This window comes from Sprattus sprattus (assembly GCF_963457725.1).
Source record: "Sprattus sprattus genome assembly, chromosome: 12".
Taxonomy (NCBI): domain Eukaryota; kingdom Metazoa; phylum Chordata; class Actinopteri; order Clupeiformes; family Clupeidae; genus Sprattus; species Sprattus sprattus.
The window spans coordinates 13668000-13695612 of record NC_137910.1 but is presented as its reverse complement, the minus strand read 5'-3'; the positions used below and the strand labels follow the sequence as shown (position 1 = coordinate 13695612).

Genomic DNA, 27613 nt, shown 5'->3' with positions numbered 1-27613 from the left:
TGAATATAACTCTTGCTAATAAAGCTTGAATATAACTCTGTTCACTAGATGGAGCTGGACGTAATGTTGACATTTGCATGCCAGAGACTTGCCATGTTAACCATGGTAGTATTACAGTTTTTATCCATTGCTTTGGGCAGATTCACAAAACAGAAATTACATTCTCAAAACAACACGTGCAAACCTCAAAACCACTGGGCACTTGTTCAAAACCGATTGGCATTTCTCATTCCTTTAATCAAATTGCAATTGTTTTAGAAACTCCTTGCAAATGACAAGTACAATTGCCTACAGCTTGCACACATGTCAAATGATTTAGCACATCTGTGCAAATGGTTAGGTACAATTGCCTTCAGTTAGCCCAATTACCAATTGAAAACATCTTGCTGGTCTAAACTGACTGTTGCTTCTCAGTCAAGTGGTTGTTCACTCCAAAACATGTTGGCATAATTTCCTTCTGTACATCATCACCTGCAGAATAGTTCACTCCACTGTCACAATCGTTCAGGCACATAATACCATGAAAAACATCATGGTATAAACTGTAATATAGATCTCTTGGATCATCAGCTTCATTTTTTCAGGTGCAACTAGAACTTTAATACGTAATCAAGGGGCAGTTTCTCACATCCGATCACCAATCACTCAGTAATTTTAGTTAGCTGACAGGTGCAATCCAGGAGTATACAGTAAATGCTTCCATCAAACATCTAGGGCTTGACAAAGTTCAGTACAGTTGACAAGTATGAACATGGAAGCACCAAACGAGCAAGGGCAACTGCCTCATAATGTGTGCTGCGATATCTGAAAACGGGGTAGTCACCCACATTCCAAGTATCGGCCCATGCAACACCCAGAAGCTCCTGGTGTTCTTAGACCGCCTTTACGTTGATCTTATCCCTCTACTTGAGGGGGGTTTGGTAGGGCCTCACTTGCCGACATATGTGATTGTGTGGGACAATGTCAACTTTCACCGTGGCCCGCTCATCAGGGCATGGTTCGGTGCCCATCAAAGGATGGTGATGGTGCTCCTAGCCCCTTACTCCCTATTTCTAAATCCTATTGAGGAGGTTTTTTTAGCTTGGAGGTGGAGGGTCTACGAGCATTGTGCTCTAAATCAGAGGTCCCTCCTCCAAGCAATGGATGCTTGTGAGGATGTAACGGCTGATCATTACATGGGATGGTTGTGGCATGCACGCCGATTCTTCCCACGTTGCATTGCAAGGGAGAATATAAGATGCGATGTAGATGAGAATCTGTGGCCAGACAGACGTGAGCGTGAGGCTGAGCAGGAGAGTGAGGACAAAGACTGAAGACTTCCTTTCCTTCTGTATGTTTTGTTACAGTAGTGTATGCTATACTTTTGTTTGACAGTGTTTTTTGCTGTACACATTTTCTGTTTCTATTTTGCAATTACATACTGTAACAATTGAATTTGTTTCTGTTTGATACACATAGTATTCTGGAAAGAAAACATCTACTACAGTAACCATTCAGTGTCAAAGGACTAAGCCCAGATTGAAATGTGCACATGAGGGATATTTCTATGGTCCACTGCCATACTGACAAAACATCTAAACGTTTTGACCTGCAGTGCTTAAACAATGCCAAAGGGACTTTTCATTTTGGGGGCACTGACTATTAGTATGAGAAAAGGAATTAGTTTTAATTGATGAGTTGTCTGTTTTGGGAGAGATATGACCTTTTGCAGGTGTGCCATAGTGTTTTGATAAACCATCTAGGTTATTTTGGCAAATGTATTTAAAGCTTGGAGAATGTCCTTTTCTTTTCGGGAAGGAACTTTTCATTTTGGGGGCACTGACTATTTTTATGAGAAAATGATTTGGTTTTGAAGCTTGACTGAACTGTTTTGGGTGAGATATGACCTTTTGAAGGTGATCTATGTAGTTGTGCTGAACTATATAGGCTATTTTGCCAAATGCACTAAGAGCTTTGAGAATGTAATTTCGGTTTCGTGAAAATGCCCAAAGCAATCGATAAAAACTGTAATAGCCCAGATTGTTTACAGGTCTTCACTGTGTCTGGTCTTTACGAGTCTAAGTGAAACAGCAGTACTGCAGAGTTGGTCTGTTTGGCTATGATGGTCCTGTCTATGTTTCTGTCATGATAACAGCATGACGGCTGTTGCTTGAATTGAGTGATTTGTTTGTGTGTCTGTGTCAAATACATTTGTCCATGTACAATATTAATTGATGTCTGTTTGCCCTTTGCACGTGTGTGTGTGTGTGTGTGTGTGTGCGTGTGTGTGTGTGTGTGTGTGTGTGTGTGTGTGTGTGTGTGTGTGTGTGTGTGTGCGCATGTATGTCCATGTCTATGCGCTTGGGTGTGTGTGTGTGTGTGTGTGTGTGTGTGTGTGTGTGTGTGTGTGTGTGTGTGTGTGTGTGTGTGTGGTCACCAGGAAGCCTGTGAGGGATGAGAACCTGAGTGAGGAGGCGGCGCGTGTTCTGAGTGTCCTCCCCAGCCTCTCCTTCATGCGGGCCAAAGTCCTGATGTTCCCCAGCATCCTGGCCCCACAGCCTCCAGACTCGCCCTCGTGAACTCACAGTCTGCCTCTCACACAGTGACCTTTTTAGCATCACTGGTTATGTCACTGTTTATATTTGACTTTTTTTTTCATCCCCTTTTGTCCTCTCTTTGTTTTGGTTTTAGTATTTTATCCACTTGTTTTCCTTCTGTTGTCTTGACCTTGTCATTATGAAATGTGTATTTATTAATGTGACCATTCCAGTAGGCTTTCATGTAAAAGACATCTAGCATGAAGCATTATCTAGAAGGCCTTTTTAGTTTTCATTTACATAACAGATACAAACATTCCTTTACATAACAGACTGCACAAAGAACTCATAACTCTGTGTAATGATCCTTCCATACTCCAGAGAGAGATTCCAGTGTATTATTACAGTGTAGTAATATGTTGTTTCATCCTCTCAGAGTTTCTATTTATAGAAAGGCTGTCATCTTTCCAAATCTGTTGCTTGGAAAAAGATTTAACAAAGCACTGATATGTGTCATCAGAACAACTCTATATCAACATAGAGCATTCTTAATTACGTTTCCCTTTTTCTCTGTTGCTTTGTGTCTTTGTTTTGATGTGCTTTGGGTTCTTTCGGCGGAAAGAGCTAGATGAATCCATCCATTTATGTAACGAAAGGGAAGATGGACCAAATCTCTCCTCTGGATTCCTTTTTTTTTTTTTTACATGTTTTTTTTTTTGTCTTGTCTTTGTTTCTGATATCCTATACATTTATTTCTCCTAGTCAAATCACTGGATGTGTTAAGAGGGACTTAACACAATATAATGGATGACATCAGAGTTCACTGGTGCTTAAGACCATGTGCTGTGCAGTTGTGTCCTGTAACAAAAAAAAAAAGAAGAAGAACAAGAGAAATCTTGCTGGGAAGTTCCTATGGAAAATTATCCTATACTTGAAGAACCTATGTGAAGGTTTCATGACATACCTGTTCTCTTTTTCCAGACCCAGTGTGTGAGGTTTGATTATAGTATTTTAACACATTAAACAGAAGCCTTAAATGACAAAACTCTGCAAGGGGATTGTTGTGGGATATTCTTAATGAGTTTAATGAAATTGAATACATAAATTGAACTGAAAATATTATCCTTTAGAAATGGTAATATCCACTGGATAAGTGGCACCACTTCATCTGGCAGTGGAACTCTGTTTTGTCCTGCCATGTTTGGCGATTTAGAAATATGCGTTAACTTTTCAGGTGCTGGATACGTGTGTAAACATGGGAGGGGTTTTGATTTAAGGACACTTGCAACCATACTCATTCCAGCAGAGGCCTCACTGGTCCTGAGACATTTTCTACTTACCCACTTCCTCATGTGGTGCTGTCTGCATGTCAGTTTTTCCTCCTCTCTCGTTTTCCTCCATCTCTCTCTGTTCATATGTACACCACTTTTCCATGCATCCTTTGAAGGCCTTGGAGGCCATTGTCAGGCTTCACACTGCCAGTGTTGCCCAAGCCCAGAATAGACTATTTAGGTGTTAGTGAGATGAGAGGCTTTTTTGCACAATCAACAACTGAAGTCTGAAGCCTAGGACCATACAATTGTGAGTTGCGCAATAGAAAGACAATAAAGGCACTTAAGATAAGAGGGATGCAAATTATTTTAAATTGGACAAAGTGCTCCTTCTCATGCCACAACTGGTCTGATGTTTTCTGTATTTAAGCAGTCTTGATGCTTTTAAGATGAAAGAGAAGATTTGTATTAGAGACGAGAGAAGTTTGAAAACGGTCAGGGAACACAACATGAGGTTTAAGAAACTATATTGTAAACATGTTACTGTATCTCATTCTCCCAATATCAAGTCATGGTAATGGAAAGTGTATACTTGTGATCAGGAACACGTCCTTCGCTCACGCTGATATTTAATACTGTAAAACGATGCAGATAGGTCAAGTGGAGCCCTACTGTATTGCTTTCATGGAGCGTCATCGGAACACATCAATCGACAGGTACTAATTCCTTACGGTGAGTAAATTAAATTTGATCCTGCTGAAACTGAATAATACGTGTTTCGAAACAGAATGAAAATGTTACGTATGCTGAAAAACGACGACATGAAATTAACTGGTATAGATTTTTCTGGCTCATGTTAGTAACGCGACTGGCACTGAATGTGTTAAAGAGTGCGCATCTGCGTGAAGGATGCGATGCCCACAGCGGCTGTGCATTGATTCCCAGTCCAAGCACCATGGCCGGGGATGGCACTGATGAAGAAACGCCACACCAAAGCACGGCGATGCAGGAAAGGGTAAAACAATATCCCGGTTTTATTGCTATTATCTCTCCCTGTGAGGGAATGCTTTATTTTTGATCCATTTCATTGTCATGATTTCCTAAGAGCGTAGTGTAGCCAGGTGATAGGCTGTCAGTATTGGGGCAATCTGCTGTACCTTCGACCCTATTTGATCAAAAGAGTGTATTCAAATTGTCATAATCCTCGATTTAAATCACATTCGTGTAGGCAGATTAAGCGCTGGGGAGGGATTGGGCAGATACCAGTGACGCATTGCTTTTGAAAAAGAGAAATGGTGCCGCTGAGAACTGGAGGCCGGTCCGGTATTCATAAGGGCTGCGCATCTCGCTGCAGCTTGGTGCTTCAAGGCGTTCTCCCTGAGAAAGCGTTATTAGAGGATTTAGCCCTGGCTTGGACAGCTGGACTGTTCTAAAGGGCATTTTAATCAACGTAGCTTTACACAGAGACGCGTCGACTCCATCGGTAAGACTGGAGCCAACATTTTCTCTATTTCATTGAAATACAAAGTGAACTGCTTCGTGTATTATTAAGTAGTTGCGTGAATGGGTCGTCTCCAATACTCGTTTGGTTCCTTTGTAAAATACCAGGGTACGAGGATGCGTTAAACAAACTGCTTTTAGACATTTTTTTTTAATTTTATTTTTAAGGGCATTTTATCTGCTCATATTTTATGTATATTACTGACTATCTGAACCTGCGCCTTTGACGGTTTGCAAAACCTGAGCTTTGTTTTTCCAAACCAGTTTTGCGACTGTCAGCTGATGGTTTGCCAACTTGACATTTCCTCTAGTAGGCTATTGCCGTTGGTACATTTGTTGTCGATTAACAGCCTCATAAAATGTTCCCTCGGTGAAAAACGCAAAGAATTGGAGAAAGAAACCCGAATAAAATAACGCACTAGATAAAGTGAGACCGTGCGATTAAGCGCGCCAGGACTGAGGAGGTAAATATTTGATGCAATCTTATTGAAGACTTATCTTATTCTCGTCGTCTTGCACGCTGAATCATCGCGATACCCAATTCTTATGACTGAACTTTCACATTCATTCAAAGTTGTGATGTTCTAATGTTGTCATGATTTCACACTTGCCAAACTTGTGAAGAATGCCAACGTTTCTTAGTAAGCTAAGCCTTCGGTCTGGAACTGAATCACATCTCTCATAAATGAGGGAACAGGAGATCCCGTGGTGGTCCATACAGTAACTCACCATATCATCTTAACTTAAATCCTCTTCTTGAAATTACAGATTCAAGATTAAGTAGTGGAATTTCAAAGGAATCCAGGGAAGCCTGCCAGAAGAGTAGGATTAAAGATTATGGTCTTTACGACCTAAATAAGGAAATGGCGAATCTTGTGGAACACCATACCAGATTCCAAGCAGAGGAACACCAACATGCATCCCCTTTTATTTCCTTCTACACGAATCAATGAAATGTCTATCACATTCCACCTTCTGCCTCTCTCCAGAGGTGCTGATGTCCTTGGAACACTGACTGAACACTTGCCTTTTTTTCTCTCTCTCTCACTCTTTCCCTCTCTCTCTCTCTCTCTCTCTTTGTCACCCTCTCCAGCGTACAGAGGGAAATATGAGGAGTGATCTAGAGGCTCCCGCATCTCCAGGAATAGAGGGTGCTGCCATCAGGTGCAGGGATGTGTGTCGCTCTTATGGCAAGCTGAAGGTCCTGAGCAGCCTAAACCTAACTGTACCACAAGGACAGATGTAAGTGCAGTGTTTATGTTTGCCCCATCAGTCTTCTACTGCAGTGTTGTGAGGACAGATGTGAGTGCAGTGTTTATGTTTACACCATCAGTCTTCTACTGTAGTGTTGTGAGGACAGATGTGAGTGCAGTATTAATGTTGACATCATCAGTCCACCTGTGTTGTTCCGCAGTGTTGTGAGGACAGATGTGAGTGCAGCGTTTATGTTTACCCCATCAGTCTTCTTCTGCAGTGTTGTGAGGACAGATGTGAGTGCAGCGTTTATGTTTACCCCATCAGTCTTCTTCTGCAGTGTTGTGAGGACAGATGTGAGTGCAGTATTAATGTTGACATCATCAGTCCACCTGTGTTGTTCCGCAGTGTTGTGAGGACAGATGTGAGTGCAGCGTTTATGTTTACCCCATCAGTCTTCTTCTGCAGTGTTGTGAGGACAGATGTGAGTGCAGCGTTTATGTTTACCCCATCAGTCTTCTTCTGCAGTGTTGTGAGGACAGATGTGAGTGCAGCGTCCACAGTGTTGTGAGGTGTTTCCAGAGGTGGGTTCTTATAAGGGGGTGAAGGTGTGAGAATGTCGTTGCACTTGTTACAGATAGTATATAACCCTTGAATGACGTTCTTGAAAGGCCTGTCTGACAGATAGATTGATTTATCTGATATTTCACTGATAGCAGCTAAAATGGGATGTCAGCTAAATGTTTAACACAGACTTATCTGTGATAATCAAAGCAACTTTTTTTTGTTCACAGTATTCTTTAGGTAAACATAATGCTCCTGTGTGTATGTTTTAAAGTAAGGTTAGGAATCACTTCATTGGTTTTGTCATTCGTTTTGATACTGAGCATAACCATAGATCCGTTGCAGTGTTCGAGTGCCTCTCTATTGACATAAAAGGCTGTTCTAAGTCACAGAAAAAAGGTTGAACAAGGTATCTGCCTATCTCAATGTACACTTACACATACTTGGAATATTTGTGTTTGCACTGAGACTGATTCCATTGTTGATTCTAATGTAGAGATATACAGCTTGAGTCCTCGATGTGTGTTATCATTCTGCCTGTCAAGATTATAATCTGGACATGCCGTATCCAAACTTGACTGTATCTTTCTTTAGTACAAACAGGTGTTATCTCTGTATCTCTCTTGCATGTTTAACATGAAAGGGGGAAACAAATCAGTGCTTTGAAAGCCATTTGTCAATTTCTACTGATGTGGATCACCAGGTTATCTTGCTTGTTCACTGTGATATATATTTTCCATGGTCCAAACAGTTATGGCCTCCTTGGACCCAGTGGATGTGGGAAGACCACCCTGCTGAAATGCATCGTGGGAACCCTCAAGATTTCCCGGGGCCACATCACCGTCTTGGGAAAGCCCCCAGCGTTCCCTGGCCACCAGGTCCCGGGCAGGATGGTTGGCTACATGCCCCAGGTGGGTCCAGCTGACTCGGAAGCGGAAGACGTCGACTGACATTCTGACACCTGAGCGGTTCTGCCCCGTACAGTAATCAGATGGGCGTAGAGTGCCATTACTAATCTAATCAGATTACCCCCAAAAGCACTGTTCGGAAAGCCCAAAGACCCGTTCACACAGACGGAAGTTTGTAATGCGATATCGCAACCCTCTGTGCTCTTATCGGTATTGGTGCAGCTGAGAGTAGCTGGATTAGAGGAACAGCACAAAGGCACAGGCAGAACCGGGTTGCACTTGGCACAGTCAGCGCTCTTTAGCCGCAGCTGTTGGTAATACATAGTCAACGTGCTCAGAGAGAACAGAAATAGACATTTGGTGTATAAATAATTTGGCTGTGCAAGGTTACATGAAGTTGTGCAATAAATGTGTCCTTGAAGCTACGTAAACAACTAATTGTCATCTTGACTGGCTTCAGGACATTGCCTTGTACAGTGAGTTCACCATCAGCGACACCCTATGGTTCTTCGGCCGGATACATGGCCTCACCTCCGAAGAAACACGGGCCAGGATGGACTTCCTTATCGAATTCCTGGATCTGCCTCAAAAAAACAGACTCGTCAGAAACCTCAGGTACTTGTGTTCCACTTGCCCCAAATACAAGTTGTTTGTGAGAGCCTGTTTATGGACAGATAAGTGGCTTGAGTGAATCATATTATTCCTCTTTGACTCACAGAGCCTCTCTGTGGCTTGTGGTTACTAGGGTTCACACCCCCAGCTCCACTCATCGTTAGACTTGCTTGATGTCCCTTTCAAACTGTGCTATAGAACATAATAGTGTGTCTATGCAGCGAATATATGAGTCGCTAGGCTACTATGCTGGGTTTCTACTCAGACACAGTTAAATGCTGTAGTTAATCATGTGCAGAAGGTGTATGTAGGAGGGGGACACTAGGATGCGCTCATCATTTCTGATTGTTTGTTTGTTTGTTTTCTTATGCTGACTGGTATTTCTGGAATGTTTTGCGTTCTGCTTGTTGTGTACAGGAACATCCAGAGTTTAAGCTTTACCTCATACCTATGCTTTTAATGTGAATCTGCTGCACATTGAATTGTATAACACCTTTAAGCTTTCGCAGTATCTCATGCATGTAAAGCACAGAGCAAGAAATAACTTTACCCCAAAAACAAGCGAATGAAAGCAGAAGCTCTCAGTGTGACCTGGTTTGCTTGGTTCGCTAATTGTGCTGTCACCAGTTGCTTCAGCCAAGGGCTTCAAAGGGTATGGACAAACGGGGCACTTCGCAAGTTCACCCTCTCTCTCTTTCTCCCTCTTTCTCTCCTTTTTCTTTCTCCCTCTTTATCGCTCTTTCTCTCTCTTTCTTTCTCCCTCTTTATCGCTCTTTCTCTCTCCCTCTTTATCACTCTTTCTCTCTCTTTCTTTCTCCCTCTTTATCGCTCTTTCTCTCTCTTTCTTTCTTCCTCTTTATCGCTTTCTCTCTCTTGCTCTCTCTCTATTTCTCTCTCTGTCTCTCTATTTCTCTCTCCCAATTTGGCACCCCTCCAGCCCCGGTCAGAGAGGCCTCACCGTTCGCACCGTCACGTGACCTGTGGAAGAATGTTCCATTTCTGAGCCTCAGTCCAGGTCCAGTGTGTGTGTGTGGAGCCAGATTAGTCTCCCCCAGGAGTGTTCCCCCTGTTGGTCAGCAGCAGCAGAGCGGTACTTTCCAGGAAGTCCAGCGCTTACCCAGTGGTTCTGTCAGCCATTTGGGTTTATCATAGCTCACACCACCCTTGAAGGACCTTTCACTTCTGCTTAGTCAGTTTCGACCCTGTTAGAAGCATAGCAACGTGTGAGATGTGAAACCATTTGGTACATGGAGAACAACCCACTAGGCAACTTTTGGTACAAGATTGTCACAATTCAACAAAGTGAAAGGAACAGCCAGTTTATGCTAGATATGAACTACTTGACAGACAAGCAATCGCTAGCTGTACAGCATGTTTAGGAAGCAGAGTGTTCATCGCCCTCCCTGCCTGCCCACAGTCATCTCACTTCCTTTCATGTTCAGTCATGAGCGGTCAGTGATGTCACAATCACATGAGATGTTTGTTCAACAGGGTGTACCCTCCCTGCATGCTTTGTCTTCCCAGACAGGTTCATTCCTTTTCATTACTGTTTTTCATCATGTGCTACTTTGAACCTGATATTTTTCAGAGTCGAAAACACAAACACTCTCTCATACACACACACACACACACACATACACATAGTAGATAAATAGATAAAAACACACAAATATACTGTCTATCGCTGCACACATACAGAAACATACATAGGCTTAAGTGTAGATGGAGAAATACACATAAATAGTTATTAGTAGTCCAAGTTGACGGACAAACTTCTATCAAATCAAATCATGACATTGTAGTCACAGGGGTTCCACAGTTTTTCTTAGAACCGTGTTCTTCCATTCATATAAATAGATTGGTTAAATTAACTATTGGTTGACTAAACTAACGCGATACACCCAGTTCAGCCGTAGTTGTCTTTTTCTCAAGGACATGTTCAGGTCTAACTGTCTCACCATGACAAAGGGGTTTTTGAGGTGTTTGTCTCTATCAAAAAGAGAAAAATAATCCCAGGCATGAAAGCACTAGGTGACTGAGGCACCGCATCTTGTTTGTTATGCAAGTAGTCAGTCAGGTTCTTTGGGAAACGCACTTCCAGTCCTCTAGAGCGGAGTTTTACTCGAGCATGACAACATGACCACCACCACCACCAGCAGCAGTAGTAGTAAAGTGGAGTGATGACGGAGAAACAAGTCCTCTTTAAAACACAGAGAAACTCTTTCTCATGGCCTCCGGGGATTAGGGCATAAGTCACACATTGACAGTGACCAGTGCTGATCTTTAAACATGTGGCAGGAAAAAAAGTAGCATAATATGATGGCAACTGATCAGACAGGTTTGTAAAGTATTCCTGTGTGATTGTGTTTTTGTTTATGTATTTGTTTGTTTGTTTGTTTGTTTTGTCTCTTTTAGTGGCGGGCAGAGGAGACGAGTGTCTCTCGGAGCAGCGCTTCTGCAGAACCCCAGACTATTGATACTGGATGAACCCACAGTTGGAGTTGACCCAGTCTTGAGGGCAAGGTGAGCACCGTCTGTCTACACAAAACACCTGCACTCTCATATGCATTGTCAAATTCTCTCTCTATCTTGCACACACGCGTACACACACACACACTCCTTATGAAGGATGGAAGAGAAATGACGAGTGTGGGTGAGTGCGTGAGAGACAGTAGGGAGAGAGAAGAGAGAGAGAGAGAGAGCGAGAGACACAATTATAGGTTTATACACGCAAGCACACTTTGACACAGTGCACTTAAACCTACCTCAGCCTTTGACTGCAGCTCTGGCTGTTGTTGCACTACCAGTACTTCTCCTCTCCTCAGCTCTCTGCTCGACCAGCCCTGCCCTGAAGTCTGGGTCTGGCACACACACACACACACACACACACACACACACACACACTCACTAACTCACTCCACATCAGCCCGTGCGTGGAGCACATAGACAAAACTTTGAAGGGATTTGAATAACTTTGCAAGTCTTCCTTTTAAGAGCATTTCCAGTGTAAAATCACCTTTAGGAGTAAATGTCCTTCCCCCACCTGCTTTGCTCAGACTTAGCGATGTGGCTAGTTAGCGAATGCCCAGGTCTCTTCTTATACTGACAGATGATCTGAATCAGCATAAACTCATCCATCAGACGGAAAGGTCACTTTCAGATAGGTCAGTTAGGTTAACGTTGAACTCGCTCAAGGCTCGTTGCATTTTAGCTGGCTTTCTTTCTTGACTAATCATTTTACAAGATACCTTGCAAAACAGCCAACGGGTCTATAGAACTTGTGTTGGTTGCTTGAGAAATGTTCAGGTGTTACCCTCTCCCTCCCTCTCTCTCTCTCTCTCTTTCTCTCTCTCTGTGTCTCTCTCTCTCCAGGATCTGGCAGCATCTGGTAGACATTGTAAAGGGAGGGCAGGTGTCGGTCATCATCACTACACATTACATCGAGGAAGCCAGACAAGCCACTACAGTAAGTCAGTCTACAGTCTCTCTAAGTCTGGCCTTTTCCCAGCACTCAAAGTGGAAGATGGCTTAACACACGGCTGGTCTGAGGACACGGCTATCAACCCTTTCAAGAAAAGAGAAGGGGGAGGGCGGGGTTTAAACGGTAATGAAAAGTCTTTAGAGGGCATAGAGTTTTTTAAACAAAACATTTGGTATGTAGGCCAAACTCTCAATATAATCTTCAGCTTCTTAATGAGGCATGCTGATTATTATTATGGAGATTTGATTAATTCTTCTGATTAGTTTTAGTCTAAACCCACTGTTACTATAACCCTCAGATTAGTAAAAATCTGATTTGCCTGGCATCCAAGTCACAGTGCCAAATGAACTTTGGCAGTTATTTCATAAGCGTGGCTAAATTGCTCTCTTGAGTGAATGATTGTACTGTGCTGAGTCTATCTGTAGTTATTTTGGTGTGACGCAGATGTGGTCTGACACAGTTCAGACAATCAGAGCTTCGTTCCTCATGAGTTGTCTCAGCAATCATTTCTGAGTTGTAACCTGCACAGAGGTGAACCTGTGATGTGTTATGAAAAACTGGCCTCATCTTTAGAATGTGTTTTCCCAACTTCCCAATGCCAGTCGTTATTTATAGGTTTAAGGCCATGTGAATGAGTGGGGGGGGGAAAGCCACTTGGTCTGGTGTTCCACTCTGTGTACTCACGCGTCTGACATTCATCATAAATCCTTTCCTGTCGCTGTTAGGTGAAAATTCACCCTAGTTACCTCAGGACTCTGGAGCTGCGTATAAGTATATTTGTTAGACAAACAACAATTGCAATCAGGCTCACTCCCAGCACAAGGCTGAAGGTGAAGCCCTGATAAACACATCGCAAGGTTTATATAGACAGAAGTTTAGTTTTCAGCAGGGATAACCACGTGGTGGATCTCTGATGTCCAAGGCTCCCTATATTGCAAGGATGGCAGTTTTGCACAAGGTCGGAAGAAGCTTATCACCTCTGGTCTAAACATGCTCTTGTACATATGCAGACTAAGTGGCACCTAATATTCTAAGTTACACACACGCAGAAACACAGAAAAGCCATGTTCCTGCTTAAATAAGTACATGATTCATAAAAGATAATTAATAATACATGGCACTTGATTATTATGTTCTTTAGTCATTAACAGTGTTAAGAAATGATCTCCATCAATTGCCATCGCACACAGCCTCTCCTGCACCTCACAGAAATGTGTTTACTTGCCAGACCTCACTTAGAGATTCACTTAGCTGTATGTGTACATGTTTCAGTTTGTGCAATACCTGCATGTTTTTGCATCATGCATTGTGTGTGCATGTCAGGCATGTCGTAGTGTCCTGTGCCCTGTGTCCTCCCTCTGACCCTTATCCCCCTCTCTCTCTCTCTCTCTCCCTCTCTCTCCGCCCCCCTCTCTCTCTCTCTCTCTCTCTCTCTCTCTTTCTCTCCCTCTGTCTCTGCCTGTAGGTGGGTCTGATGCGAGGAGGGAGACTCCTGGCTGAAGCTCCCCCAGAGGATGTGATGAAACAGCACAACTCACTGGTGCGTGTAGGACACTAAACAGACCACGGGTCTCTGTGCTGACAGCTGCTTACATAAACACAGAAGTGTGTCACTTTGTGTTTATACAGTGTGTGTGTGTGTGTGTGTGTGTGTTTGTAAAAATGGTCACATATGCAGTGGTTCAAATGGACTGGTCAGAATGGACAGAGTGTTACTGGCAGTCTTGCATTCATGGCATTGTTGTTCTAGTAGTTCTGCATTCATGACATTGTTGTGAAACTAGACTCGGATGCCGTACATTAATGCTATACTCAAACTTGTCATGGTTGTAATATTTGCTGTGTGTGTGCGTGTGCGTGTGCGTGTGCGTGTGCGTGTGCGTGTGCGTGTGCGTGTGCGTGTGCGTGTGCGTGTGCGTGTGCGTGTGCGTGTGCGTGTGCGTGTGCGTGTGCGTGTGCGTGTGCGTGCGTGCGTGTGCGTGTGCGTGTGCGTGTGCGTGTGCGTGTGCGTGTGCGTGTGCGTGTGCGTGTGTGTGTGTGTCCCACAGACGCTGGAGTGTGCCTTCCTGCAGCTGTGTGAGGACTCGGACCAGATGGTGTCCAAACAGGAGAGTAGCTCAGAGGGCAAACTCATGGTGGACAGTCAGACCCCGGAGAGCTGCCGAGACGAGAGCCACCCCATCCTGAGCTCAGGCAAGAGCCCCTCAGACGAAGTGCCCAGATTTACAGGTACTGTGAAGAGAGAGCGAAACCTCAAAAATCATATCATATAATAACAAATATGTTATCAGTATAAAAGCAAATCAATAATTAACTATATAATGTGTTTTTGGTCTGTGTATGGTGTGTGTGTGTTGTGTGCGTGTGTGTATTGTGTGCGTGTGTGTGCATGTGTGTGTGTGTGTGTTTAAATCAGCGGACTGGAAGGTGAGGGTTAGACACGTGATGCCAAAGTGGCGGAACATTGCTGCTCTGGTGATCAAGACAATGGTACGGATGAAGAGGATGCCAGGGTAGGCTGCTGCTGCTGCTGATGATGGTGATGATGATGGTGATGATGATGATGATGGTGATGATGATGATAATGGTGATGATGATGATGATGATGATGGTGATGATGATGGTGATGATGATGGTGGTGATGATGATGATGATGATGATGATGATGATGATGATGATGATGATGATGGTGGTGGTGGTGGTGGTGGTGGTGATGATTGGCAGATCTCAAAGAGAGAGCTTTTCAGCCATCACTAATTGAACAAATGTTTCCAGTCAAACTCAATAACAGTTCATGAGTTAGTTTTTAATTTGTACCTTTTTCCATTCAAATGTTGCTGGGTTTGAACTATGTGATAATTCCAGTGTGGTGCGCCCCTCATCTCCACCAGGTCCCTGTGTTTCCAGTTCCTGCTTCCTGTTATCCAGATCTCTCTCATGTGTTTATGCATCGGTGGGGATCCCAAGGGTATTCAGGTGGCCGTGGTAAACAACGAAACCAGCCCGTACTCCTTTAGTCGATCGCTCCTCTCCTTCCTGGACAACTCTAGCATCATCCAGGTGTGGCATCTTCCCTCTCCTCTCATGCTCTGTTATCAGTGTTTATAAAACAATTGGGTTCTATCGCGTTATTTAGCTGTTTCTGATTGGACGAGAGACGTTCCATGCGTTGGATTATCCCAGAACAACCCAACTCGGACTTTTCACAGCTAATAATAAATCACTCCGCAATGAAACATTCGTTGATGATAACCGTTAATTCAAAGTTCTTATTATTCCAAACCAAGAACTTTAGGCAATATAGTACGAGCGCGAGTGGGGTAGGTAAGGGATATTCCCACGGGTGTTGTTACCTACGCCACTCGGCCTCCGGCCTCGGTGGCTACGACCGAACACCACCCCTGGGAATATCCCTTACCTACCCCACTCGCACTCGTACTATATTGCTTAATTAGACTTTGGGTAATGTAAAGTAACAAGCAGCATGCAGCATCAATAAATCAATACCTCAGTAAATACCAGTTTTCCTTTACACGGACCAGTGACATCTCATTCATAGAGTACACATGGTCACGTTGATAAGTCATTTGGTAAGTGGACCTGCTTGTAATTAGTTATAAGCATCCTCTTTTAAACCCCTGGTTAAATATGATGTTGCGTTGTTGCTCAGAAATTTTGATCGGGGTCATTTTCAGGCTCATTTTCACTTCCTGTTTTGGTTATCAAATGCAGCTGGAATGTTACAGATTTAACAGCAAGGTTTCGTATGTAGATTTTTTTTATCAGACAGACATTTATTTCGTAAGGGGGCAGGGTGTATTGCAGCACAAAACTCTTAGATTTACAAATCATGGCAGGCCTGTGAATTTGATTTCACTCAAGTTATTATAATAATATGCCATTCATCAGGTAAATATTTTTTAGATGAGTAAACAATTTTATCATTATATTTTGTCAGGTTTGAGATCAAGATAATGTGTTGTTCTTTGTTTAAGAGAGGAAAATAGACATTTGGCGTCTGTTTCTCAGGTCAACCTGTCCCATGCTGAGGCCTTTGCTGGCGCCCATAATGGAGAATATTGGGGAGTTATAGAGTTTGGCAAAAACTTCACCAGCTACTTGACCAAGAGGTGAGTGCACAAGTAATTTGAGCGCGCTCTCAGACATTATGGAGAATTCTTCCTCCCGAGTGAAAACTCACACAAGACATGTCATAGACATGCAGGCTACTTAATATAGTTGAACCTGTCAGTGCACTCAAGCTTAGATCTAAAGTAGTCTGTTTCCTGGTAAATTAGTCCTTAACCGACCCCTGTCCCTGACTGTACTTCTCACTTCTCTTTTTACCTTCCCGTTCTTTTTAGTCATAAGGCAGGTCACATGACCATGGGTGGTGTTGTCATTTGTCTGTGTCCTCTGCTAGTTTAAATTGACATTGCAGCTGTGTACCCCGTAGCGGCAGGTACCCTGTTTGTAACTTCAGAGTACTTTATATGTGAGTTATTCCTGGTTCTTTCAGAACCGTCTTAAATGTCTTAAATTCCAGTTTAGAAAACTGCATCATTGAAGTTCCTATCTGAAAGCTAAAACACAGCAATGTCACAGACCCATAAGCCAGGACTTACACCAAACTTCTGCTTCAGTGCAAGGTCAAGATTGAACCCTAACCCTCAGTGTTCACTTTAGTAGATTCCACCCTCTGGCAGATTCTGGCAGTCTACGCTCCCTCCTCAGGGATATGGTGGTTTTTATGGGGAATTGCTTTTAAAGCTCAGCTAGCTTTTGTCGCAGAGACACCCCAAAGACCTTGAACCCTTTACTTTTCGAATATACACAGTTTGAAACAAAAATATAAATAAGCACTTTGTAAGGAGAATAGGAAGTCTCTTGCACATTTCAGTCACTTAAGTAGATTCCACCCTCTGGCAGGTTCCTTAGTACCTAGTGGGTGGATGGATGGTCAATTCTTACTGTCACAGAGGGCGTACCTGACTCGACTGGTGTTTTCCCCGTTGGGTTCATCAGCCCTGCGCTGCAGCAAACAGAGCAGGCATCATGTGATAGGTCACCTATTCAGCTGGAGGCTTAGGGAAGGCAGGAAAGGCAGAGCCGCATAGCTGAAGGCTCGAATCATCGTGCCACGGCGGTGGAAAGTCTTGTCGGGCTTGTCCGTCAAACCCTGCAAGATCGGTCAGAAAGAAAAGTTGCACTTCAGTCATACGAAACATGGAAACATACAGAGTCTGTCATGCAAAAAAGTATGAAGTAGACAGTATAAAACAAAGCTGTTTTTTATTATATTTAAAACAACTTTGTTTTTTAATGATACATTTTTTTCAAAGGTGATTTGTCTATGTTTGTATAGATGGTCGGTTAAGTTCTTCTGTATTTTCTCCTTCTACTTCCATTGTATTCTGTAGAATGCTGAACCCCCGGACTTCAAAGGAGGTGGTGGATGGCGGTTCTGTGCACGTCTGGTTGGACCTTACCAGTGAGTCTCCTTACCGTCTACTGGTTCATTTGAGACACCTTCCCCAATTATTGATGTAACTGCATGCCTCACCTCTAGGTGGTAGTGTTTGATTGCTGCTGAATGCCTTTAGAACCTTCAAATACAGTTGATTTTCTTCAACGATTTTTTGTAAAGATTTTTTTCTTCCTTTTTTAGATCGGCAAATTGCATTAATGCTGCAGAAGAAGCTTCACGATGCCTTTGAGGTAAGTGGCAGTTTTCTGTTCTGGAGAGTCTGTTTCTGAAGCCAGAACATCCACTACACAATGCGAATGCAAACATAGGTGTGTCCCCAAACAGGTTTGGACCAAACTGATCAACATTTAAGTCAGATATAATGTGGCAACTTTAATTCACTGTTCATTTTCATGGACAATTGATCCCGGATCTATTCCCCCTAAATGATCCAACTCCGCTGTGTTACAGGGGTTTGTCCAGGCAAAACTGGGTTCTATGGCTTATATGGTGGCTCCCCCTATTAAGGTAAGAACCCGATTGTCACATTGAACACTTTTACATTTACACAGGAACACCCTTCTCCAAGTGCACACACACACACACACACACACACACACACACACACACACACACACACACACACACACACACACACACACACACACACACACACACACAATGAACACACAAACACAGACACAATTTTGTCAATGAATATCAGTTGGCTTTCTGTGAGATTCTCTTCATGTGTTCATGTGTAGTTTGAGGAGCCCATTTATGGCAGCAACAACACAGACTTCACCACCTTCGTAACACCAGGGGCTGTTTTGAGGTAGGACACTTACACCAGAGTATTATACAATATATATTATATAGCTTCTGATATTGCAAGGTAGACAAGGATAGTATTTTCTTTTTGGGGGGAAATTCTGGATATACCCCTTGAGATGTCACATCTCGTTTTCGAGGGGGTCCACTTTGTGATTCATGTCTTTATGATGGTGGGGGAAACCGGAGTACCCGGAGTAAACCCACACAGTCACGGGGAGAACATTTAAACTCCACACAGAAAGGACCTGGCAGGAAACAATCTGTAATGGATTCAGAAGAGCTCTCGACCTTTAAAGAATAGGTGTTTGGTTTGTGTTTCTATTACTGTGGGATCAATAGCGTCTATATATGGGTGTATAGAAAATGAATGCAAAGAAAGCTAAAGATAAAACGAGTTGATGAATGCCCTGAGCTAACTCTAGAAATGTGTCACAGAGAGATGATGTTTTCCTGTGATAACTCCCGCTGTCTGTGCATGCTTGAACTTCACAGTGAAAAGCAACTTGTACAACGTCGGTTATTTTCTGCTCTTTCCGTTTCGTTGCTCTTTCCGACTTCTCTCTTTCTGTCTCTCCCCTCTCCACCACCTCCCCTCTGTCTCTCCCCCTGTTCCCCCCCCCCCCACCTCGCCTCTGTCTACAGCATCACCTTCTATCTGGCTGTTGGACTGACTGCTTTGTCGTTTGTGCTGGAGAGGAAAGAGGGCATGCTGGACAGGTGTTGGGTTGCAGGTATGATATATGCTAACAATTTGAACTATGGACAGCATTAAATGTGTATATACAGCCTTGTAAGTGGCTTTGGATAAAAGCGACTGCTAAATGACTAAATGTAAATGTAATTTTATTCTTCCAAGTGTTCTTCAGTCTTCCATCTTCCCAGGCTTGATCGGTGTCTACAGTCCTACAGCAATTCACATTATAATTTGGGACATCTTAGTATTTCAAAAGTGCAGCTGAAAATAAACTCTGTCTAGCCTAAAAGGCTCAGGTCTGTCTGCTGTCCTTGCCTGGGGTACTTACATACACTCTTCTTTACACACAGGTGCACAATTTTAGCCCTTGGAGAGGTTTGGTATCAACCCTAAAACACGTCCACAACCTGTAATCTCACACTCTATTTTAAGGCAGCACAGGTTTATAATTAGTAAACCCAACAGGCTGGGTTACTTGGGCATGTGAGATGGGAGAGACAGAGAGAGGGAGTATAGATAGATAGATAGATAGATAGATAGATAGATAGATAGATAGATAGATAGATAGATAGATAGATAGATAGATAGATAGATAGATAGATAGATAGATAGATAGATAGATAGATAGATAGATAGATAGATAGATAGATAGATAGATAGATAGATAGATAGATAGATAGATAGATAGATAGATAGATAGATAGATTAGATAGATAGATAGATAGATAGATAGAAGGGAGGGAGGGAGGGAAAGAAAAAGAGAAGCAGGGTGAGTGAGTACGCCTGACAAAGTAAGAAAGAGAGTGAGACTGAGGGGCCTGTGTGCATTCGGGCGATGCTGACCTTATATATGTTTGTCTCTCTCTCTCTCTCTGTGTGTGTGTGTGTGTGTGTGTCTGGGTAGGCGTCAGCTCCCTGGAGACCATGCTAGCACACCTGTTCTCTCAGCTCCTGGTCATCAGCGTCCAGATCGTCCTGTTGCTCATCTTCATCATCCTCGTCTTCAAAGTAAGACACAACACACCCACACACACACACAAACACACACACACACCCACACACCCATGCACACACACACACACACATGCATACACACACACACACTCCAACTCACCCTTATAAAGACATTCACTCAGTCCACACAATACACATGGGCATATGAGCAATATAAACAAAAGGATAAAATCATGAGACGCGGCAGGGGAGAAAGAGCATGAAAGAAGTACAAAGAACAACAAAATTAGAATGAGAGCAAAGAGGAGCGAGCGAGAGAAAGAGAGAGAGAGGGATAAAGAGGGAGAGAAAGGGCGACAGAGCTGCTTTGTTTTAAACGGGTAGTGTGATGTGTCTGTGGGTGGCCCTCTGTCTCTCGACTGCATTGTAATGAGGCAGCGCAGAGGCGGCCATTGTGTCCTGAGCATCTTGAGTCCTCAGCAGCCGCCCCAACACTGGAGCCCGAGCCTCATGAATCATGCAGCAGCCAGGTCTCATGTTCCAGCCTGCCCTCTCAACTGGGCTCTGTGACTGTGTGGGTCTGTCTGTCTGTCTGTCTGCCTTGTGTGTGTGTGTGTGTGTATGAAATGTGTGTGGGTGCATTTTGTTTGTGTGTGCATGTATAATTGCGGTCGTTTTTTGCGTTTGTGTGCGTGTTTGTTTGTGTACATGTTGCAGCAGCCCGTATCAAGCTCCCACTCGTTGTCTCTGCCTCCCTCTCGCCGTCTGTGGCTCTGTCTCTCTCATAAGCAGACTAGGTTGGCCATGTGTGGTTAAGCCGCAGGTGTTTATTTTAGAGGCTGCGAGGCCGGGGAGGATATTGTGATGATTTCGCATCCAGACAGAGTGCCCCCCCCCCCACCGTAAGGGGTCAACGCGAGGACAGACAGGCAGACAAATGGAAAGCAGGGGAACCGACGTCATTGATTCTCAATAAGCACGTGGCAGCGTCCCGAGCAGTGGTGGCCTTAGCCTTGTGACTGAGGTGCTGGGGAGCGGAGGGGGCATCACTTGGGCGGAATTCAACGAGGCATTATAAATCACCCCATCGCTTGCGTAGAGAGTCTGTGGCAACTGAGGATCATAATGCGATCACCACGACGACAGTGCTATTGCTGTGGTTACAGCACAGCACACAGGGCCAGGCTATTTTGAGGGGGCTGGGGGGGGGGGCAGTTGTGAGTCTGCCTGCTTCTGGAATAGCACCGCTCCAAGAGGAACTGTCACCAGGACACTGAACATCAGCATGCACACCTCCTGCAGGCATGCGTGCACACAAACACAGAGACACACACAGACATACAGACACGCACGCACACACATATACACACTGTATATAGCTTCATTACTAACACACAGTGTGTAATGTGCTTCACCAATTTCTGCCCTGAGAGATCCACTTGAAACTTAGCTGTCAGTAGATATATATATATATATACGTTTTATGACCTACTTTGCTTTCAGTGTTAAAAGTGTATCAGAGATTTATACCGTCCTAATTTTACATCAAGCAGTACTGAAGTCACTGGTCATCTCACTGGATTGAACTTCATTCAACCCATGTCAGCAACCATAACTTAATCTCTCTCTCTCTCTCGCTCTCTCTCTCTCTCCCTTCCTCTCTTCTTCTTTTCTCACTCCATCCCCCAGATTCCTAATGAGGGTTCTCTGGTGCTGGTCATCGCTTTAATAGTTCTGCAAGGGGTGACAGGAATCTCCTTTGGATTGGTCATCTCCTCCGCCATCGACGATGAGCAGTCTGCCAACCAGGCCGCCCTTGGTGTCTTCTACCCCAATCTCATAGTCAGTGGTGAGTAACACCAAAGCTTTATGGGTAGTGTAGTACACTAAAGCACTTAATGACTGGCGCAGTTAAATCCATAGACATATAGTATCTATATCATATATCTATCATATACTGTATATATATAGATATAGGTATATATATATATCTATATATATATATATATATCATACATCTATATCTATATATGTCATTGGTTAAATCATCCAGGAAATGTTCTTTATTGAGGGGAAGGTTGTGGGTATGACTTCACTCAGTGCTCAGCTCACAGATGTAGATTGTGGGAGAGGAAGGCACAGACGTGTGATGCACCCTGTAGAGAAGCTGAGGAAGAATGTGCTCTAACAGGGTGGATCCTTTAGCCAGTCGGAAAAGGAGGCCATTTGCCCTTAATGAGGTCATGACCCCACTCACAGCTGATAAGTCTGGAGACTCTGCTTAGCCAACTGAAGCCCAGAAACACACACACAGATGTACACAATCCATACGAGAACCACTCAATCCCAGAAACACACACACAGATGTACACAATCCATACAAGAACCACTTAATCCCAGACACACATACACAGATGTACACAATCAATACAAGCATACAAAGACACACAATGTAAATTGCTTTTGCCACACCCACCCACATACACACCCACACAAACACATTTCCATTGTCTTAATGTAAGATATTGATTTACATCCCTCCGACATACTTCGACACACAGACACATACACATACCCACACAAATGCACTGTCCTCTGAGAAATGTACTGATGGTGTTTGGGGTATTTTATTGATATTTGTATGGTTCTGCTGTATCCCCCCCCCTTAGGTGTGATCTGGCCAGTAGAGTGCATCCCGTACCCCCTCCGCTACATCAGCCTGGCTCTGCCTCAGACCTACGCCTCTGAAGCCCTGCGTTGCATCATGTACAGAGGTGACTGCAAACACACGCAGAAACACACATGAAGACATAGGCATCCTACACGCAGAAACACACATGAATACATAGGCACCCTACACGCAGAAACACACATGAATACATAGGCACCCTACACGCAGAAACACACATGAATACATAGGCACCCTACACGCAGAAACACACATGAAGACATAGGCACCCTACACGCAGAATACATAAACACATTTCCCCTCAAAAAGCACAAACACATTCTTTGCTGGAAATGCACTACACATGCCATGGAAATGCATTGATATGTTTGGGCATGTTCACTCACATGCCGTACCCAACTATTCACTGCCTGTACACAACTGGTGTATTGAGATAAGGCACAGTACACCTAGGTCCTGTAGATATATGGACCCGACCCCAAAAACCCACCGCAGCTCTCCGAACATGGCCTGTGTTTCATATAGGAAATAAATGACATACCTTAGATAGATAGATAGATAGATAGATACTTTACTAATCCCGAGGGAAATTAACACACACACAAAGATACACACACACACACACACACACACACACACACACACACACACACACACACACACACACACACACACACACACACACACACACAAGCCCATTATGTAACCCATTGTGTAACCCATTGTACAGGTCATGTAACACGGGTGGGCGTAGTAGCTGCTGTTGTTGCCCCTGCCTTACACGAGTCGTACAGTATCTATAGCGATCGCTTACTTACTCACAGCAGTCGCCAGTGTGTGGAGGCACACGTGCTGTTTCTGCTGTAACGCAGAGGGAAGGCTTATGAGCAGTATTCAGTTTCTAAAGAGCGGGAATCCAACTCGTTTCCCCGAGCTTGTTTCCTCCCCTCCTGGACGTCACTGCTCTCATCCTCTCCTAAGCAGACCCTCCCAGAGCAAGCCCAGCAGAGAGGTGCTCCAGCCCTCTAAATTATTCAGCAGTGCCCTCCGTGTTCCCTGGGATCATATTCAAAAAGCACTAGACGTTTCACTCCATCTTATCTCTCAGTCCATTCGCCAGGATACTGACTGTGGTGCAAGTGTTACTCGTGGTACATGGGGTGATGGGGGGGGGGGGGGCTCGACAGGAAGTCTGTGTAAATGCAGACGGGGAGGTAGGCTGAGCGGCGAATCGTCAGTCATCCAGGGAAGTATGAGAGATTGACAGATAGAACCCGAGCCTCGAAGTGCTCCACGAGGGAAACAAAAGGCTCAGATACTGTTCCTCCATGGCACTACCTTTCTCATTAATTACTTTCCTGTGAACTTGGGTTGTTTACTATAAAAAACACACCAGTCACCTGTTCTACCTGCTACAAGCGTCTGGTTACCCTACGGCTTTAGGCTACGTTAAACGGAAAGAGTAAAAAAGTCTGTATCTGCTGTACTTTTAAGTGTGTTGTGTTTTCATAGGATGGGGTCTTACGCGGCTGATGGTATGGAGGGGTTTCGCAGTCACTCTTGGCTGGAACACATTCTTCCTCATCCTGGCCACAGTCATCCTCAAGCTGAGGTCGTGAAGTCACCTCCCCAACAAGACGTGTCCGGGGCGAGGGAGCGCCACGTCAGGCAAGAACCAGGCTCCACGGCCTGGTGTAGGCCTCTCCCTCCACAACAACACTGGGCCTACAGAAATGAAAACAAGGGTGAATGTCTGGGCTTGTCAGTCAGAACCACAGTTCTCCCTGTCTTTGTCAGCCGTGTCTCACTGGCAGCTTCAGAGCAAAACATACCTTTTGACTCTGTTCATTGTTTAAAATATATTTATTAAAATATGCTTTCAAACAGGTGATTTACAGCGACCAGCTATATGTAAGACAGTTAGGTTTTTATATAAATGCACAGCCTATAAGCATATCTAAATGTGAAAAATAGTGATATGACAATAACAAGAACAGGGCCATCAAATGTGTAATGTGAATTAAATAGTGGAGGAAAAAAAAGGATACGTCCCCGTCACCTGGTGCTCTAGACTCTTTTCACGTCTTTTAGTAGTTTTGTCCGTGCCTGTATTCCCCGTAGTGAAGGGGGCCAAGTAGTTACATAATCATCACTGGGGAAAATATGTTCATCTGATCAGTTCCCCAATATGCTGGTCGAAGGGGAACTATTTTAATCAACAATCGTGTAAATATCAACTGAGCCGACAAGTGTCAATATGTCTGAAACTTTGCTTTTGACGTAACCCACACAATGCTTTACACGTTGCCTCTATAGCCTCTCTGGTGGGTATCAGTCCAGCACTGCATGCCAGGAGAAAAACGGAAAAGAACCAATAAGAATCATTGTTTACATTCAGGTAAAGCTGTGTGCCTGGACCATGTACCATTTTAAGTGAAAAAATTGCACGTCTTTTTGTTTTTCGTTGTTTCATTGATTTTGTATGATTGATTGCTAGACAGTTTTAATATTTAACTCCCAAAGCCATATGGTATATCTCACTGCATGTGTGGCAGTATAGCACAGCATTATGAAGTATTTAATATTAGCTCTTTAATGAATTCAATATTAGCTCTTAATGAAGGTTCCTCTCCTTTGTGGACAGTGAGGCCCGGAAATACACAAATTATTATACAAAGGAAAAAAGATAGGAGGATTGAGAGTAGAATAGAGAGAAAAAAGAGATTACGTCAATATTGCTTATGTCCGTTAGAAACTCTCTGGGACAAGACAACGAACGATATCATGAGTTCTGCTAAACAGCCAATTTAAATGGAAAGTTTATTTTCCTTAGTTCAATTCCTACCGCATGAAGTGTTATGTTCAATTCCATGTATACCCTTCCATACATATCCATGAAGCTGTTCATTTGTCTGCTTATTTGCATTAAGGGACAAGTTCATACTCGTTTGCCTTGTGTTCTCATCTTACACTGTTCATGCTCACCGTTCTGTTAAGTTGATGCGTCTTCAGTTTTGTTTGCTGTTTTTGTTTACTATTTGCTGTTGGGACCACCCGTGTGCCTCCACCATTCCAGCAGGACTTCATGGCTGTGTTGTAGTTGTTGTGTTGTGCAGACGGACAAAACAAAGATATGAATACAGCACAATAAGCCTCACAGAAGAGGGTGTTGTGTTAGACCTAGAATTGTTGAGAATTCTGGTATTCTACCTCTCCTGGATCCTGTCATTATGATGTCTCGACTGTATCTATCTTCTATGTGTCAAACAAATATATAAAGAGTTGTTTAACTTTTGTCTTTTTAAAGAGTAAAACTTTTCAGTGACGAAGTCTGTGTCTGGAGCTATGTCTTTTTTTTTTTACAGAACCACTCTACCAAATATTTCTTCACGTGTGTCATTTCTCATAAGTTCCAGTTCAGAGAACATGTGACAAACATTGAGGTGGCAGATTGCACACCCAGACAAACTTCCTGCCTCCTCACCACCAGACACTCTCAAGCATGTACAGTAGCGTATGTTTAGAAACCCTTTTGCGTTTGTTGTGTAACACACTATCTCCAGCTGTCTCTGGTGCTCCTGCCCTATGCATTGACCTTAGCCCATCAGGTAGCCACTTAGGCCCTCCTCTGATTGCCTGAGAGGGTATCTCTCCCCTTCATCTATCCCAAAACAAGCCAAAATGGGGTGCACATGGCTGGGATGCCATCTGAATCCAACTCCCTACGCCACCACCACTTACAGCTTTCACCACACACCCTTCCCCATCAGCTCCTGCTCTCTCATCTTCCCCACACTAGAGCACCTATTTGCATTTGAAATGTTGGGGTCAGGAGGTGAGAGAGAGAGAGAGCGATGTTTATGAGCCCTATCACATCAATTGAACACATGCAAACTGCATCCAACCTATAATCTTAACATTAATGCCAATCAGCTAGTAGAGGATAAATGCGACACTAACCACCATTAGGCTCCATTATGGTTTGATCTGCTCGTAGATCCTGAGCTGTAAATGATGGTTTGACCCATTAGAGCTATTTGGTTCCAGTGGAGCTTGAATGGAGAAGGTTCGGCAGAGGGCACAAAGGGCACCATGCCCTCTTCAGGGGAATGTGGCACTCCTGTCTCAGGGTTTCTCTCAGTGTATAAATAAGAAGGATATCATTTTAGTCAGTCACGCCTATGTGATAATGCAATACCATTAGTGATATCACCACGCAGCCAACAACTTTTGACCCTCACATTCTTTTCACACCTCTGCCACAGAGTTTCGGGAAGTGAGTCATGGAAGCACATCGCCCTCGTTGGCCAAGAGATGAATCTCTAAACATTTCAGCCATTCGTCATCCCAATTAGCTTTCTCTTGACCTCCATGGCCAGGCAGAGAACTGCTAGTTAAACCTCTAATCAACCTTCATCTCATTATCAAACTTTATTCCATGTTGCAATCCTTTTTTTCTCATGCGTGAAAAGCATGCAGTAGCAAGTTTGAGTGTTGAGAGGGATGGAAACAGCGCAGGTTTGCTCAGCTGTGTCTCAGTGCAGGTCAGGAAAGGGGCTGCGGAAAACCTCTGCCTGTTCACAGCGCACCGCAGCTAGGAGGTAATTGCAAGGATGTGGCAAGGTAGCTGATGACAGCTCCAGATTACAGCTCTCACCCCTGAAATTAAGAACAACAAGCCTATAAATACCTCCTCCCCCCTTCACACGTTTATGAAGGCGCTCACTCAAAGGAAGGACAGACTGGTGGAGGGCACGTTACAGGAAAGAGAAAAAAAGAAAGATATAACATAACCCATATGGTAAATGAATCTTGGTCTTTATTGACCACCTTTATCACTGTATCAGAGATATCACTAAGGTAAGGAAATGAAAAGAGAGGGCATTTTTAGGCCCACATGTGAAATACTGTGTCATAAGAGCACGAACA

At 43.7% G+C, this 27613-nt stretch overlaps 1 protein-coding gene across 1 annotated transcript; it reads left to right on the top strand.

The window, feature by feature from the left end:
- The first annotated feature begins 5154 nt into the window (after positions 1–5154).
- On the top strand, positions 5155–25944 carry abch1 (ATP-binding cassette, sub-family H, member 1). The gene is made up of 20 exons (XM_080849450.1): positions 5155–5270; positions 6381–6529; positions 7797–7956; positions 8414–8568; positions 10981–11088; positions 11938–12031; positions 13512–13586; positions 14095–14275; positions 14463–14559; positions 14938–15106; positions 16076–16176; positions 17467–17537; positions 17715–17764; positions 17985–18041; positions 18278–18348; positions 18990–19078; positions 19946–20049; positions 21685–21844; positions 22665–22769; positions 24197–25944. The coding sequence occupies exons 2-20, from the start codon at positions 6396–6398 to the stop codon at positions 24301–24303; spliced, it is 2088 nt and encodes a 695-aa protein (XP_080705576.1). The 5' UTR covers positions 5155–5270; positions 6381–6395; the 3' UTR covers positions 24304–25944.
- Positions 25945–27613: the final 1669 nt, after the last annotated feature.